This window comes from Dama dama, chromosome 4, assembly GCF_033118175.1.
Source record: "Dama dama isolate Ldn47 chromosome 4, ASM3311817v1, whole genome shotgun sequence".
Taxonomy (NCBI): domain Eukaryota; kingdom Metazoa; phylum Chordata; class Mammalia; order Artiodactyla; family Cervidae; genus Dama; species Dama dama.
In genome coordinates, this window is record NC_083684.1 from 68,435,922 (window position 1) to 68,452,085 (window position 16,164).

Here is a 16,164-nt window from a genome sequence, read left to right on the forward strand (position 1 = left end):
CCTTGCTCTGAACCCCAGCCAGGACTTTGTTGATCCCTCTCTGTGAAAGTTGGGGGGTCCTACTGCCTCTCTGACCTCCCCTTCGGAACCCCCTGCACCCCAGTGTTTCCTCTTCTGAACCCCAGAGGGGACCCAACTCTTTCTCAGACTCTGGGCCCAAAGGAAGCAAGGAAGCATCTCCCCCCCACACCCACACCCACACACGAGGACCTCAGCTCCCCTTCCTGAGAACCCCAAACTCTGAGCCTTAGGGGGAAGCTCGGATCCTTCCTCCCGCCCCAGGAAATACAGTTTCCCTGTGGAAACACAGATTCTTCCCAGTGGGGACCCCAGAGCTGACCCTCAGAGCTTCCACTGACCCTCAGTTTCTTCTTCTGTAGCCCTCCCAACCCCGCTCCAGGGTACCCAGGATCTGGCCCTGAGGCTGGGGGAACTTTGATTTTCTCTGATCCCATCTTCTTTGCTGAGCTTCTCTGGGTACCCGACCTCCCACCCCCCGCGAATCTCAGAGGCTTCTCAGTTCAGTATCTAGTATTTTCTCGGTATAGTATATTATCTAGTATATTAAGCCCCAGTGGTGACCTCGACTTCCCCATCTGAGGCTCCTGGGGGGACTCAGACCTTCCCTTTTCCGAGCCCCTCACCCCGGCTGCTAGACCCCAGGCGCGCCCCTCCCCCCCCCGCACCCCCCCTCCCCCCGCAGAAGCCCGCCTCAGCTCTGCCTTCTCGGCCCCGGAGCCCCACCGCCCGCCAGGCGCGATGATGATGTGGTCCAACTTCTTCCTGCAAGAGGAGAACCGCCGGCGGGGTGCCGCGGCCCGGCGGCGGGCTCGCGGGCAGCCCAAGGCCCAGATGACCCCGGAGCGCGAGGGCAAGATCAAGCTGGCACTGCTGCTGACCTCCGTGGGCGCCACGCTGGCCGTGCTGGCCGTCGGCACCGAGTTCTGGGTGGAGCTCAACACGTACCGGGACAACGGCAGCGCCGTCTGCGACGCGGCGCACCTGGGCCTCTGGAAGATGTGCACGAAGCGGCTGTGGCAGGCGGACGTGCCCGCGGGCAGGGACACCTGCGGGCCTGCCGAGCTGCCCGGAGGTGAGGCCGCCGCCCGCCCCGCGCGGGGGCTGGGACCCCCGCAGGCCGCCGAGGGGCCGCTGTCCGAGACAGCCGAGCCCCAGAGAGGGCGACCTTGCAACCTCAGAAGGAGCCCCCCAACCCTGCCCACCTCAGCCTGTGCTCCCGGGAGTAACTCTGCCCCAGGAGCACACCATGCAGAGAGGGAGTCTGTACCCCCAAACTAGCCTGGGTCCCCAGACCAGCCCCAGACTATCCCAGGACCTCCAAAGCTCCGGACCCCCAGCACAACCCATGATCCCAGACATTTGTGTGCCCCTGGACCAGTCTGTACCCCCAGAGAACCCATAAGATAGATAGAAAGATAGATAATAGTTGTGTCTGACTCTGTGCGACCCCATGGACTGTAGCCCACCAGGCTCCTCTGTCCATGGGATGTTCCAGGCAAGAATACTAGAGTGGGTTGCCATGCCTTTCTCCAGGGGATCTTCCCTGACCCAGGGATCCAACCCGGGTCTCCTGGATTGCAGGCAGATTCTTTACTGTCTGAGCCACCAGGAAGGCCCCAGAGAGCCTGTGTCCCTAGAGAAACCTTGTGTCTCTGATCACAGCCTGAGGCCCGAGACCCAGATGGTGACTCTGGACACAGCTGGTGCCTCAGACAGCCTGTGTCTCCCCAGAAACGCCCCTGCCCCCCTGAGACAGCCTGCTCCCTTAGAGAAAGACTCTGGGTTCCCAATGTCAGCTTGCTCTTCCCACTCTGGAGACAGCCTGCGGCCCGAACCCCGCAGGCCCTGGGGAGGCAGCCCGTCTTGACGCCTACCCCAGAGTACAATCTGCTGTTCCCTCCAACCGAGTCCACCAAGACAGAGCTCTCAGGAGGCACCTCCCACCTCCCGGGGCAGCCCTCCTGCTTCCTGGGAGATCTTTCACCTCGCGTCCTCAGACTGGACACTCCAGCCCCCCTTGCTGTCTCTTCCAGACACCCCCACAGCCCTCACTTTCCCACAGAGTGGCTCTTTCACCCCCAGCCCTGCCAGAGAGCTATCCCATACCTCTCACTCTCCCAGACAGGACACGCCATGCCCTAAACTTATACCAGTGGGGACACTCTATACCCCCTGGGAACGGAGATGAGATCTCACTCCACCTCTACTGACCCAAGGAAACTATCTGACACCCCCTCAGAGCCCATTTAGGATGTCGCATGCTTAATTGCCCACACGACATCGCCAACCCTCTTTCCTCTCCAAAGGATGTCTTATCATCTCGTGCGTGTGTTCAGTTGCTTGAGATGTGTTCAACTCTTTGCAACCCTATGGACTGTAGCCTGCCAGACCCCTCTGTCCATGGAATTCTCCAGGCCAGAGTACTGGAGTGGGTTGCCATTCCTTTCTCCAGGGGATCTTCCTGACCCAGGGATGGAACCCAGGTCTCCCGCATTGCAGGCGGATTCTTTACACACACCCTTGATAGCAAAATGGGATGCCACACGCCTTTGTTCTGAGATACCCACCCACTCAGCGTGCAGATGGCTCTTTCTCACCCCGCAGAGCCTCAAGCAGATGTTCCCAAATTTTTGAGAAATGGGATGCTCTGGTGAAAAAAAAAAGTGTTAGATGTTGTAAATTAAATATGCTCTAATAAAAAGTTTTGATAGAGATAAAGTCAGAAATATGTATTAGATGCTTATGTAGTGCCTGGCTCTGTCATAAGTATTTCATCTGCATTAACTTATCAATCCTCATAGCACAACACTGCAAGTAGTTATTATCATCCTGACCCCTATATGTAGTTATTATCATCCTCAAAATGAAGAGCAAGAAGTGTATGTAAATGGATCCAGACTTCCATGGTGGTCCAGTGGCCCACACTGCCAATGCAGGGGGCATGGGTTCAATCCCTGTTTGGGGAACTAAGATCCCACACATCACTGTAATGCAGCCAAAAAAAGAAAAAAATTAAAGTTAAGTATATGCAATTGGAAAAGAACTGAAGTTTTTTTTTTTGTTTGTTTTTTAAGAGAGAGAGAGAGAAAGAAATATGAATGGCTCCATCTAAGCACCCAGGCTAGTCATATGGGGTTTGAACCCTGGTCATCTTGTTCTTAACAACCACAATATACTGCATCTCATTCGTCTGTAAATATGCCCCAGAGATCCTCACTGCACTGGATGGGATGTCCCATCCCGCCTAACTGCATACTCTGGGGTCCTTCACACCCCTTGATATCTCCCTAATGATCAGAAAGGGCTTCAACCTTCTTAAAGGACCATCCCCATCAGCCCACAGTCCTGACCCTTCAGAGGACATCTCCCAGCTTTCAAGGTTTCAGAAATATCCCACCCATCTCATAGCCCATCAAAGGACATCCCCAAGCAGGGATGACCCATATCCCACTCTTTTTCCAAATGAGATGTACCATAGCCTCTGAGATAAGAGACAAGATAATCTAAATCATTAGCAGCCAAAACGGGGTGCCAGATACCCCACACTCTCTCAGAAAGATGTACCACGCCCTCTCACTCTCTAGATGAGACTTTCCATTTCCCTTGCAGAGGAAGACCGCGTTTCTCCCAACCACTACAGACGGCATCCTTGCCCTTTGCTCCACTGCATGAAGCACCTTCTTCTTGCTGCTGCAGAATCAGGATTCACTGCTCCAGCCAGGATATGTCATGCCCTTCTCCTTCCCTCCAAGCACCAGGTGGAGTGTCCACATCACCTCACCTGACTCAGGAGCTTACCTCTTGTCCTTCAGCATCCCTCTTCAATTTGAAGTTGCTTCCCACTTCCCAAGACCACCTGCCCTTTTTCCTGTTTCCTCCCCACCTCTTATTCAAAACTTCTCTCCTCCCCTCTCATCCTTCTTCTGCTCAGTTTCCCCATCTGTGGAATGAGAAAGCTGATTCTAGGTGTGTTCTATGGGAAATTCTGGCTTTAAAATGCAACTTAGAAAGCATCTTCCCCCCCACCCAAAGTGTGGGGTTCCTTAAACTTCAAGTACACCGAGTTAGATGAATCATAACTTTTCAGCTTATGTCACAAAATCATTACCAGCTTTAGCTGGTTCTTTCTTGTGCATTATTTTACATTCTTTTTTTTAATTTATTTTTCCTAGTTCATCTCTTTAATGCATTGGATATATATTTTAACTTGTAAAATATACAGTGTTATTTTTATATATGTATTTTAATTTACATAAATGATATCATGCTCTAGTTTTTTTTCCTATTTGTGATTTTTTTTTTTTTTTGCTCAATGCTGTGTTTCTCAAATCTCTCCAATCTACTTTGTTATTCTAGTTCGTGGCTACTGTGTGCTGCAGAGGCTTGCCTGGGGAGCATCTATCACATTTACTTGTCTATTCCCATCGAGATGGACCCTAGGTTGATTATTCTGACTCCCTGTTTTTATAAACAGTGTTGCAATGAACAGCACGCAATACATGTATTTTCCTGCATATGGTTTTTTTCTGGATGTATACCCAGAAGTGAAATTGCTGGGCTGTAGGGTATAAACATACTTCATTTCATAAAGTACTCCAAAGTGCTTTCCAAAAGAGGCCAGTACCTATTACACCCCCAGATGTTTCCTCTTATCCTTCTTATCCTTCCAAGTGCTTAATATTATCCTTTTAATATTTGCCAATCTAATTGATCTAAAGTGGCATTTCCCTGCTGATTTAAGTTGCATTTCTTTGATCCCCAGTGAGATGGAGCATCTCTTTATGTTCTTGTGAGTAATCCGGGCTTCTTCTCCTATGAACTGACTATTCATCTCCTTTGCCCATTTTTCTACTGGGTTACCTCGCTTTTCTTGCTGATCAGCAGGGGTTCTTTGTGTAGTCTAGACGGGAACCCTTTCTGAGGTAGAGAATCTCTTCTGAATGTGTTAACCTTCTGCCTGGATCTTGGTATGCTCTGTTGAATAAAGCGGTTATCCGTTTCAAATCTCATTTGACCCTAAACAAGCCATATGACAGAGTCAGGGAAGAGACTATTAACTCACTTTGTAGAGGAAGAGTCAGAAGCTCAAAAAGGTCAATAGCCCTCTCACAGCCACAGATCTGGATTTTTCAGCTCTGAATTGGAGTCCCAGCTCCTGGATAGCTGTGTGATAGCAGGGGGTTTTCCTTTTCTGGACATCATTTCTCTCTATCAGGGATGCTAATGTCATATTTCTGGGTTATTGTTAGCTTTGCTAAATGTCCAGCCCTGAGCTTACACTAGGGATCTCCATGTCATTACCTCTCTTTTTCTCTCCCCTGCTCCTACAGAAGCAAATTGCACTTATTTTAAATTCTTCACCACTGGAGAGAATGCACACATCTTCCAAAGAACCACAAAGAAAGGTAAGACCATTTCACCCGGCAGAGGGGATGTGCTGACCACACCAAAGGAATTCTTTTCTTTTTAAATTGACATAGAGCTTGTTTACAATATTGTGTTGGTTTCAGGGTTACAGCGAAATGATTCCATTATTTTTTTCAGATGATATTCCCTTATTTATTAGAAGGTATGATTATACTTCTCCATGCTAGATAGTAAGTCCTTGTTGGTTATCTACTTTATGTACAGTAGTTTGTATGTTAGTCCCAGAGGAGTTCTTGATAGCATCATGCTCTTCTCTGCTTTGTCACAGGACGGGCACAAGCTCCTAAGCCTTGGGAGGTCTCACCTTTGGGGAGAGGTGGTTCTTCAGAACCCTCTGTCCAGGGTTCCTGCCTCAGCTCCACCTTTGCCACATGCTGTGTTACTTTGGGCAAGTCCCAGGCCCTCTCTGTGGGCAGTACGATAACATCTCACAAGTGTGATTTCCCACATGCTAAACACAGCCCTGAGGGTTTCATTTATAAGACTTCCAGTCCTTTCCATGACTCTGCAGGACAGGGGTTTTATCTTAATCTTCCAGATGAGAAAACAGAAGCCCATAAATGGTTTATTTTCCCAGGAAATGACAGAGAGAGGCACGATTTAAATCCAAATAATTCCAACTCCAACTCAGTGCTCTTCTATAAAGTATGCTGTGAAAATGGAAATGTTTCTGAATCTGCACTAACTAGTATGGCAACCACTGACCAAATGTGGCTGGTGCAACTCAGACACTGAGTTTTCACTTTTGTTCCATTTAAATTCATTTCAAATGAAAACACCATCTGTGGTTAGTGGCTACATACTAAACAATGAAACTCTTAAAGACTTTACCCTTTCTACCCTAACCACAGTTTCTCCACCACCCCAGTACCTTGGTATCCTCACCAGTAAAGGAACTGTGATCATGTCATCAACCTTATCTGGTCTTTATAAGGATTTAATGAGATGATGCAGCTAAAACATACAGTATGATGCCTGGCACATAATAGGTCCTCATTAAACAGTGGTGTCTTACCTCTCCACTCCTTCCACTCCTTTCTTTCTTATCTTGGTGCTAAGTGGTCTTGGGCAAGTCACTGTGCCCACCCACCCCCCCACCCCAGGATAGTAAAATACTCTCAGGGCACATCTATGGACCAAGTATTGTGTGCCAAGTTGTACACTGGGCACATTACATGGGTGATTTCTAATCCTCACAGCAGACCAAATAGGGACTTTTGTCTTAATTTTTCTAGAAGAGGAAAGTGAGGCTCAGAGAAGTTCAGTGGCTTTAGCAGAATCTTCCAGCTAGGAAGTAGCTAGGGAGAATTCCAACTTGGATCATCCCACTATAATATACTGCCTTCTCTGTTGTCTCCCACACACACACAACCCACTGCCTCAGTTTCCTCACTGGTAAACAAATGGTGACCAGATCATAAATAATAATTGGTAGTTCCCATCTCCTTCTAATCCTGGCTCTGCCCATTCTTGGCTCTGTGACCCTAGGCAAATAACTGACCCTCTCTGAGCCTTAATTCCTTCAACAGTATAAGTAAAACAGTATAAATAAACTATTGGCTCTGCTACTTGAAAATTCTTCTCTAGTCCTGGCTCTTTCATATTCCTGGTTTTGAGCGCCTATAGGGGAGTTCTGCCCACTTCCTACATCCAGTGTTGTCTGTTTCCCCTCCCCCTCCTCGCAGAGGTGAATCAGGCAGCTGCCGTGATAGCAGTGCTAGGCTTGGCAGTTATGGCCCTGGGGTGCCTCTGTATCATCATGGTGCTCAGCAAAGGTGCAGAGTTCCTGCTCCGGGTTGGAGCCGTCTGCTTTGGCCTCTCAGGTGAGGGTTGAGAGCCTACAGACCAAGGATACTGCATGTTAGGAGATCTGGACTTCAACCCCTGTTGCATGCTGGGAGGTCGGGTCTTCAAGCCCTGTTGCATGCTGGGAAGCCGGGTCTCCAAGCCCTGCTGCATGCTGGGAGGTCAGGTCTCCAAGCACCATTGCATGCTGGGAGGTCGGGTCTTAAAGCACTTAAAGTATTGCATGCTGGGAAGTTGTGTTTCCAAGCACTGTTGCATTCTGGGAGGTCGAGGGAGGTCTCTAAGCACTGTTGCACATTGAAAGATCAGGTCTCCAAGCACTGTTGTGTGCTAGGAGTTGGCAGAAGCTCAAGTGCTATAGAACTCTCAGAGATGGAAGAGTTCTAAGTTCTGCTGCTGACTCAAACACTTTTTTAGATTGGAATCTAGGGCCTCCAAGCACTGTTGCCTGCTCGCAGGGTGAGGGAGATCCCCACGGGCTGTTGCATGCTGGGAGGTTGAAGAAGTTCTCTAAGCACAGGTTGCACGCTGGGTAGCACAAGGGCTATAGTACTCTTAAATATGAGAAAATTCCAAGCACTTTTGTTGGCCGAGAACTGAAGGTTCTCTAGACACTCTTTTAGATTTGCACTTGGAGCCTGTAAGAACTGTTGCATTTTTGGAGTTGAAAGTCCAAAAAGTCTGCATCTTGTGAAATGTAGCCCTCACTGGATCAGATGCTTTCTAAAGTGGATAGATAGGTCATTCATTACAAAAGTTTCATTAATCTTTCATGGATATACTGAGCATCTTCTGTGTTCCAGGCAGTAGGCTAAGGGCTGGAGATATAAGATTCATAAGACAGACACTGTGTCTGCCCTCATAAAGCCTAGATTCTGGCAGAAATAGATAGTAACCAGCAATTACATATATAATTCAACTATAGTTGTGATGAGAGTTATGATAAAGCATATAAGGGGTACACACTGGGGTGGGAGGTATGTCAGGGAAAATTTCTGAGAAAGTGGTATTAAAGCTGATAATCAAATGAGGAACAAAAATTACCCAGAGTATGGTGTTGACAGTAGTGGTGGCCGTGTTGGTGGTGATTGTGTGGTGGTAGTGATGCTGGTAATATGGTAATAGTGATGATAAACGGTATGTGTGAAGTCTGTGAAATATTTGGCAAGTTTGAGGAACAGAATGAAGAGCAGAGCATAAAGCAGGGCAAAGTTGGCACAAATGTACAAGGTAACCTTAATCCAAAGATGAAGTAGAGGCTTGGTGAAAAATAAGGCAAGGGAGATACGAGTGGTCAAGAGCACACTCAAATAGAAATGATTAATAATCACATTCTTTTCAAAACTATTTATTCACTCACTAGACTGTGTCAGGTCTCACTTGTGGCACCTGGGATCTTTCACTGCAGCTCACAGATGCTCTAGTTGTGGCGTTCGGGCTTGGTTGCTCTACAGCAAATGGGGTCTTAGTTCCCCAACCAAGAATCAAATCCACATCTCCTGCATTGCAAGGTGGACAACCAGGGAAGTCCCAGTAATCACATTCTTATTATTGTTTTGTGCCTTAGAGAGCTTCCTAAATAAAGGGGGGAAAGTCAGTCACTCCCTTTCCTTTGTTTGATTTATCCATTAGTTCACTTAAATCACTGCTATGCACACAGACCCATTACACTATGCATATGTGTGAAGACTATACAAGAAGGAAAGGTTAAGGAGATTATCATCTGGCTAAGGACATAGAAATGATACAAATTATCCCACAATTATAAATGGCAGTCAGTGCCCAAGAAAAAGTAGAGTCCTGTGAGAGTGCCTAATGAGGGCACTTGATTTAAAGCAAAATTAGAGAAGGCCTCTTGGAGGAGGTGACACTTACAATGTCAAAGTATGTGTAACCAAGCTAGAAAAACGTTTGGTGAATTTCAGGTCCTGAAAGACAGCCAGTGAGGTTGGAGCATGGAGAGTGAGGATACTGGTATAAAAGACAAACCAGGAGGGATTTTCCTGGTGGTCCAGTGGTTAAGATTCCATACCCCCAAGCAGACCAAGGTTCGAACTCTGGTCAGGGAAGTAGAACCCACATGCCACAACTAAGGTTTCACATGCCACAACTAAAGAGCCCATATGCCGCAAGTGAAGATCCAGCACAGCCAAGAAACTATTAAGAGATGAGTGATCTTGAGGAAACTGCTTTCCATCTCTGAGTTAAAATTTCATATTTATGAACTCATGCATTCAAGTATATATTTATCAAGTACCTATCCTATCTATCCATCCATCTATACTCTGATCTGTCAATCATCTCCCTCCCCACTGCTTTTCTTCCTTGCTTTTCCCCCGTTTTTCTCTTTCTCCTTCCATTCATATATTCGTCTATCTGTCCATCCATCCATTCATTCAATGATACAGTATGTCTTTAATATCTAGTAATTGCTGGATGCTGTGTTAGGTACTACTGGGGACAGAATGAAGACCAGATTAAGATGATTCCTGTTGTCATGGAATTTTTAGCTTGGTAGGAATTTGGTGTTGGTGTTATTATTGAACTCATACTTGTGTTATTCCTGAGGGTACCATGAAAGTGTGGAGATTAAAGTGTTTTATGAAAGTCTCGGGCACAAAAATGTTCTGCAAAGTGTACAACCAAGTAAAAGTGAAGGGTAGATTTGACTCCATAATTATTTTCCTTATACTGGATATCAGGGCAGGTGGGGGTTTTGAGATATCCCTAGACCTCACACATGTTCAGGTTATATGGTATTTCTCCATAAAGTATATGTGTCAGATGTACTATGTTTTAGGGGCATGAAACAAACAAGTTCCTGGTCCTCACAGGTTTATACTCTATTGGGAGAGATAGAAATCAGGCAGATAAATAACACATATAAATTAACATGTTAATAATTACCAATTGTGATTAATGCTATAAATGAACAGTAAAGAGTATAATGGAAACCTGTAACTGGGTAGACCCAACAGAGACTTAAGTGGTGGTGGTCAGGTCAGGCTTCTCGGAAGAAGTGTAACTTAAGTAGGGATGTAGAGAATGAGGATGTGTCATGTTGGCTTAGGGAGGGGTAAGCAGTTATTCCAAGCACCATAAAGGTCTCCAGGCTTGAACAAATTGGGTGCATTCAAGTCCTGAAAGAAATCTTACACCATACCACTGTAGGATGGGAAGGGCAGCTTGAGAGGAGGCTGAAGAAGTAGGCCAGGGTTGGGTCCCGTGGACCCTTCTAGGTCGTACGAGAGAGGCCTTGCTTCTGCCCCTAGCCACCACCCCTGAGTTCTGGGCACAGCTGGCTTCTTTTCATCCATTTGGGTCTCAGCCCAAGTGGCTGTTCTGATGATGCCATCTCGAGTCCCAGCCCCCGCCCCTGAATGCCACACCCCTTCCCATCACTCTGTTTTTATCTCCTTCCTAGCGTGCATCACTGTCTGAAATTACCCTGTCTTCTCATGTGTTTACTTTGAGAGTTACAGCCTGCCTGCCCACAGGCCAGCAACAGCCCATAAATGTACTTTGTCTGGCGGGCAGTGTATAGAGGTTGCTCTGAGCCAAATATTTAAACTCACCCAATATTTTGGGTGAATGCCCCCCAGGAAATAATAATCAGTTTTCAAAATTCTAGCTGTTCTTGGAAAGCCAGAAAATCTAGTCCGTTAAGTCCCTGCTTCTGGTGAGCTGCCGTTGGCTGAAGCTGGGTCTGGGCCACCCTTTGTCATTGTCCCCAACACACCTACCTGCTCATCTGTTTATACTTTCTCTTTGTCCCCTGGAGGCCTCTGAGTTTTGCAAGCCTGGGTTTATTTGTTTACCATCTGCCTTCTCCAAGTAGAACATAGGTTCTGTAAGAGTCTTTGTTGGTCTTGTTCCTTTCTTTTTTATTTTTTTAATCAAATTGCATTACAACTTGCCTGATTGTCTTTTCATTTTGTAATCTGCCATCACTCTTTTTTCTTTTCAGCTTAATTGGTATATGAGTGACAAGTATAAATTGTGTGCATATGTACATATAGACACTTTATATGGGCTTCCATGATGGCTCAGACAGTAAAGAATCTGCCTGCAATGCCAGAGGCCCGGGTTTGATCCCTGGGTCAGGAAGATCCCCTGGAGGAGGGCATGACAACCCACTCCAGTCTTCTTGCCTGGAGAATCCCATGGACAGAGGAGCCTGGTGGGCACAGTCCGTGGGGTCGCAGAGAGTCAGACAGGACTGAACATACATATATATACATGCTATTGTGTATAAGGTGTGTGATGTTGCTGGGTTTTCGTTTGTTCATTTTGTTTTTTGGCCACACTGTGTGACTTGCAGGATCTCAGTTCCCTGACCAGGGATTGAACCTGGGCCACGGCAGTGAAAGCGCCAAGTCCTAACCACCACGCCACCAAGGAACTCCCCTCCCACTTGATGTTTTGATATATATCATAAAATGGTCATGACTATCAAGCTAGCTGACTTGTTCATCACCTCACATACTAATCGTTTGTTGTTGTTGTTGTTGTTTTCTAGCAAGAACATTTGAGATCTCTCTTAGCAAGTTTTACGTATTTGGTATATTAACTATAGTCACCTATGCTATGCTTAGTCGCTCAGTCGTGTCCGACTTTTTGTGACCCCATGGACTGTAGCCCGCCAGGCCCCTCTGTCCATGGAATTCTCCAGGCCACAATACTGGAGTGGGTAGCCTTTCCCTCCTCTGGGAGATCTTCCCAACCCAGGGATCGAACCCAGTCTCCCACATCGCAGGCGGATTCTTTACCGTCTGAGCCCGCAGGGAAGCCCGTGGTCACCACACTGTACAGCAGACCTCCAGAACTGATTCCTCTTGCAGCTGGAAGTTTGTGCTCTCTGATCAGCATCTCCTCATTTCCCCTCCCCTCAGTCCCTGGCAACCACCGTCCTACTCTCTGCGTCTGTGGCTTCAACTAAGTTAGATTCCATCATCACTCTTTACTAAAGTCTTGATGGAGTCTCTCTTTTTTAAAATTAGTTTTACTTATTTATTTATTTGGCAAAAGGAGAAGGGGGCAGTGGAGGATGAGATAGTTGGATGGCATCACTGACTCAATGGACATGAATTTGAGCAAGCTCCAGGAGAGTGAAGGACAGGGGAGGCCTGGCGTGCTGCGGTCCATGGGGTCGCAAAGAATCGGACATGACTTGGCGGCTGAACAACAATGACAGAAGTTATCTGACTGTGCCAGGTCTTAGTTGCGGCATGTGGGATCCAGTTTCCCGACCAGGAGTCCAACTCCAGGCACGTTGCACTGGGAGTGTGCAGTCTCAACCACTGGACCACCAGGGAAGTCCCTTGATGGAGTCTTAATTTGCCTTTTGATTCTTGATTCCTTGGTTTGCTTTATTCTTTTTTTTTTTTTTTCTTTTTTTTAAGCAGTGAAAGACACATAAAAATTACCATTTGAACTTTTTTTTAAAAAAACCTTTATTTTCTATTTTGACCATGCAGCGCAGCGTGCAGGGTCTTATTTCTCTGACCAGGGATCGAACCCACGCCCTCTGCACTGAAAGCATGAGTCTTAACCATTGAACTACCAGGGAACCCTGCACCGTTCTAAGTGCCCACTTCTGCGGCGTAAGTTCATTCACACAGTCGTGCAACCATCCCCACCACCCGTCTCCAGCACTTTAGCATCTTCTCCAGCTAAAACTCTCTCCCCATTAAACACCAACTCTCCGCTCCCCCTTCCTCTCCCCCAGCACCCACCTTCTACTCTGTCTCTGTGAACCTGGGTCTTGCTCTTTCTCTCCGGCTTCCAAGACTGTGCCTGCTATAGAGCAGATGCTTAGTAAGTGGTCGTTGAAGGGGTGCTAGTGAAACCACAGAAATATGTCTCGGGTCGGGGGCACTGGGAGGCTCCAGTCCTTGATATCTCAGCGCAGAAGGAATTCAGCAGAAGGCAAAGTGATGGATAAGAAGTGATCTAGTAGAATAGCACACTTGTAAGGCTTGTAAGTGGGCAGGTGAGAGGGTGCCGTGCTGAGAACTTAGTGGGCTACAGTTTTATAAACAAGAGAAAAGTGGAGAAGGGAAGAGGATCCCCTGCTCCCTCATTCTCAAGTCCACATCCAGCTTCCATCATCAGCTCCTCCTCCATGTCAGGGAGTTTTCTTGTCCCTACATTGTCAAACCCTGGATCAGGACGATCCCCTGGAGGAGGGCATGGCAACCTCCTTCAGTGTTCTTGCCTGGAGAATCCCATGGACAGAAAAGCCTGGCAGTAATTAGCCTCCAACTAATAAAAATAAATGAAAAAAAAAAAATCCAAGGAGTTGCAAAGAGTCAGACACGACTGAACAACTAACACACACACACACACGGTCAGAGGAGGACTGTCACAGTGCAATGGAAGTGAACAAAAAGGTGGTAACCTCCACTAAAATAAGGTAAAACACCTCAGGTTTCGGCATAATGTCCCCTTGGCCTCATATTTTTGCTTTTAGCGCACGTGCCCGGAGAAGCGTGTCCTAGGGGTCGTTAACTTCCTGAACCCACTGGGCAGCATGTGGGTCTCAGGCCACCACTGTTTTATTCTGTGAGGGCATGTCTCATGCTGCATGGTTTGATTGCTCAGCAAGCCTGCTTGGTTTTGGTTTTGTGGTTAAGCAAACCTGCTTTTTTTTTTTTTTTTTTTGGCTGTGCCATACAGCTCACAAGGATCTTAGTTCCCTGGCCAGGGATCAAACCCACGCGCCCTGCAGTGGCAACATGGAGTCCTAACCACTGGATCTCCAAGAAATTCCCTGGCATGTCTTCTTTAGTGGTCATTAACTTACAGGGGTCTCCCGAACATTCTCCTTTACTCCTGATCCCCTGGGGGGATTACCTATTTAATCACCTCCTTTGTCCCTTCTTTCCGCCCCGTCACTAGGAGGGGTCCCTCAGGTTTCTGGCTTGAGGAAGCATGTTTTGGGGGCTATATTGGGGTAGGTGCTCAGATCTCAGAGGGGGACCCCTGAGGCCTGAGGACCACGTCTGTTCTCTCCCCGCAGGCCTGCTGGTCCTCGTCAGCCTGGAGGTCTTCCGGCATTCCGTGCGAGCCTTGATGCAGAGGGTCAGCCCCGAGCCCCCCGAGGCCCCGGCCCTGACCTATGAGTACTCCTGGTCCCTGGGCTGTGGTGTGGGGGCCGGCCTGGTCCTCATGCTGGGGGGTGGCTGCTTTCTACTGCTCACCCTGCCTCCCGGACCCTGGAGTCCCCTCTGTCCCAAGTGGGGCCAGCGGGCCCCCTAGTGCCCCCCTCGTGCCTTCTCTCAGCAACTTCCCAACGCCCCTCCACCCTCCCCATCATCCCCTTTGCATCTTTCACCCTGTGCCCCAGAGAGACTGTGTTCTCCGGACTATGGGGCCCACGCTGTTTGCACAAACCTGCCTCTCCCCCTCGTAAATACCTTTTTCCTCTGTAAATATGTTTTTTTTTTTTTTCTTCATGGCTGGATTTGGGTTGCTTGGGGGTGGGACGGGGAGAGGATTTTTTTTTGCAGACGAGGGTCCCCAGGGAAGACTGCTGGAGGCCTGATGGGGTAACTAGGGGGTGGGGGTGGGTGGGCGAGGTCAGGGGTCTTGGGATGGAGTTGGACCTTCTCTTTGCCCAGATTGGGATGTATTCAGTTGTGGGAGAGACTTCTGGGGAGAGTGGGGAGGGGAGAATCTCTGGGCCTGACCCGGCTATGGTCTGATTTGGGATTAAAGGTTTGGAAGTTTAACAACTTTGGAGTCGCTGTGATGTGGGGTGTGTATTCCAGGGTAGGGAAAAGGGATCACTATGCTCTTCAGAAAACCTGTGCCTGATGCTCACAGCCCCAAAGTCACGTGTCAGTGAACCCATAGTGGGTGCTGGAAAACCCAGTGTGGAACACAGGCACTGTTCCAGGTTGAATGGGGTCCCTGCAGGAAGTATGTGTTGGGGTCTGAGCCACCAGGACCCCAGAATGTGACCTTGTTTGGAGATGGAGCCTTTGCAGAGGTGATCCAGTGAAAATGGGGTCGTTAATCCAAGCCCTAATCCAGTAGGTGCTTGCGCTCAGTCACTCAGTGGTGTCTGACTCTCGGCGACCCCATGGCCCGTAGCCCGCCAGGCTCCTCCATCCATGGGCTTCTCCAGGCAAGAATACTGGAGCGGGTGGCCATGCCCTCCTCCAGGGGATCCTCCAGACCTGGGGATCGAACCCCAGTCTCCCGCGTTGCAGGGGTTTCTTTACCATCTGAGCCTCCTGGAAAGTCGCCTGGTGTCCTCGTGTGGGGAGGAGACCGGGACGCTGAGGGCAGACAGCGGGCAGGCGAGGTGAAGAGACACAGGGAGAAGATGACCGTCTCCAAGTCCAGGAGGGCTGCCTGGGAGAGAGTCCCGTCTCAGCACCGGGGAGCCACTGGCCCTGCAGACGCCCGGACCTCAAGCCTTCGGTCTCCAGCACCCCGAGACAGAGCATTTCAGGGCCTAAGCCCCCAGTCTGGGGGCTTGGTCAGGGCCGCCCCAGCAAGCGGGCACGGCTGCCAGTGCCTGGCAGGGGGCCTCAGCTGGAACAAACGCCTACAAATGCACAAGTGGCTTTGGACGTGGGGGTGGGCAGCAGCCGGAGGTGTTTTGAGGCGCGTTCTAGAATCAGCCTAGATTGCCTTGATGAGACCGTTGGTAGGAGTACGACGTGAAGGGAGTTCTGAGGAGGACTCGGGAAGAGGGGAGGAGAGCTGCGGAGAAAGTGTCCACCATCTCAGAGAACACTCGATCATCAGGAACGGGATGTTGGCGGAAGACGGCCCCCCACAGCTCTCAGGAGCAGGCCAGGAGCCTGGTGTCAAGTTCGAGGCTTGAGCCCGCGGGCCCAGCCTCTGCCCGGGAGGACCAGTGTGCTCCTTTCGACTCAGAAATCTCAACTGGAGCCA

General features: G+C 48.8%; 1 protein-coding gene across 3 annotated transcripts; it reads left to right on the forward strand.

Moving 5' to 3' along the window:
• Nucleotides 1-762: 762 nt before the first annotated feature.
• Nucleotides 763-14,646, forward strand: CACNG6 (calcium voltage-gated channel auxiliary subunit gamma 6). Of its 3 annotated transcripts, XM_061136661.1 has the most exons (4): nucleotides 763-1,093; nucleotides 5,352-5,426; nucleotides 7,134-7,271; nucleotides 14,276-14,646. In XM_061136661.1, exons 1-4 carry the CDS (start codon nucleotides 763-765, stop codon nucleotides 14,512-14,514), a joined length of 783 nt encoding a protein of 260 aa, XP_060992644.1. In that variant the 3' UTR covers nucleotides 14,515-14,646. The 3 variants fall into 3 exon arrangements, with proteins under 3 accessions (XP_060992644.1, XP_060992655.1, XP_060992667.1); XM_061136672.1 differs by lacking the exon at nucleotides 7,134-7,271; XM_061136684.1 differs by lacking the exons at nucleotides 5,352-5,426; nucleotides 7,134-7,271.
• The last annotated feature ends 1,518 nt before the right edge of the window (nucleotides 14,647-16,164 follow it).

Coding starts and splice junctions, on each gene's coding strand:
- CACNG6 (XM_061136661.1), top strand. CDS start 763: ATGATGTGGTCCAACTTCTTCCTGCAAGAGGAGAACCGCCGGCGGGGT. Junction 1,094..5,351: donor GCCTGCCGAGCTGCCCGGAG/GTGAGGCCGCCG, acceptor CTGCTCCTACAG/AAGCAAATTGCACTTATTTT. Junction 5,427..7,133: donor CCAAAGAACCACAAAGAAAG/GTAAGACCATTT, acceptor CCCTCCTCGCAG/AGGTGAATCAGGCAGCTGCC.